At 60.8% G+C, this 1,223-nt stretch overlaps 1 protein-coding gene across 1 annotated transcript in view; it reads right to left on the bottom strand.

Annotated features, from left to right (window-relative positions):
- Window positions 1-1,223, bottom strand: part of OBSL1 (obscurin-like 1) — a 15,038-nt gene that overhangs the window by 12,032 nt on the left and 1,783 nt on the right. Inside the window, 3 exon segments of the mRNA XM_010009961.1 lie at window positions 12-143; window positions 500-746; window positions 941-1,210. Coding sequence (XP_010008263.1) covers window positions 12-143; window positions 500-746; window positions 941-1,210 — 649 coding nt within the window.

The following is a 1,223-nucleotide window of genomic DNA, read 5'->3' on the forward strand; positions in this document are numbered from 1 at the left end:
CCAGCGGGGATCGGCTGGGGGCACGGAGGTGGGCATCAGGCGCAGGGCACCAGGTCAGCAGGGCCACATTGCTCTCCACCACACTCATCTCAGCTGCCACTGGCGCACTCGGGGGCTCACGTTTCACACCTGAAAGTCACAGCCTGTGTTGCCTGCCTGGGGACAGCAGCAAGGCTCCGGGTGGGGTGTCAGAAGGGCTGAGTGGGGCTACACAGCCTGTTTCTCTGGGGATCTCTCTCTGATGGAGGGGATGGAGAGGATGGTCTTGCTCCCATGTGGCATGGTGCTTGTTATAGGAGTTTGTGAGTGCCCTGGAGGGTTTGGGGCTTAGACCCCTGCTAAAAGACCATTTCCCCAAAAAGCCATCACAGCATCATGTCCCCAGCATAGTGGGTGCCCATACCCGCCTCTCCTCCATGTCAACCCCTTTCATGAATGGGCAGGATGGAGGACGTGAGATGAGATGTTATGAAATGTAATGCGTTGAGATGACATGAGCTGAGATGACGGCTGTGACTCCCCGGCAGTGAAGGAGATGATGCCCGCATCCTGGCGGGTGACGTGCACCAGCACCAGGAGGTGTGTCCTGCCAAAGCTCTTCAGCACGGTGCGGGGGGACTCCCGTAGCTGCAGCCCATCCTGGCTCCAGCAGGTCCCCTCCACCGCCTCCCGTGTCTCCACACAGAAAACCGCATTCTCCCCCTCCATCACGTCCAACTTCCGTGGCAGCCTCTTCAGGATCACCCCTATGGGAAGAGATGCATGGGGGCTTGGGGAGGGATTCCAGGGGGCGTGATGGGCTCCCCAGAGTGGGACAGAGGTGGAGGTTGAGGAGCAGCAGCAGCAGGCACCATGGCTAAATGGTGGAAGGCAGATGCAGGGGACAGTGGGGATCCTGCCAAGGAAGACAAAGTCATGCCACCAGCAAGCTGACCCCCACCTCGGACAGAGACCTCAGCAATGCTGCGCCCCTTGTCCTTCATCTGGCAGAGGTAGATGCCATCGTCATCAGTGCAGGCATCACGGATGGTCAGGCGCCGCACCACGCCTCGCTCCTCCATCACATACTTGTGGCTGGGCTGCAGCTCCCTGTCCTCCAGGTACCAGGCAGTGGGGGTGGTCTCCAGTGGCACCTGGCACTCCAGCACAGCGTCCTCCCGCTCCGCCACCTCCACATCCGCCAGCTGTACTTGGAACCGCAGCCTGTGCTCTGCCACCAGGAG

The sequence above is a fragment of the Nestor notabilis genome, unplaced genomic scaffold (genome assembly GCF_000696875.1).
Source record: "Nestor notabilis isolate BGI_N333 unplaced genomic scaffold, ASM69687v1 scaffold16832, whole genome shotgun sequence".
NCBI lineage: Eukaryota > Metazoa > Chordata > Aves > Psittaciformes > Psittacidae > Nestor > Nestor notabilis.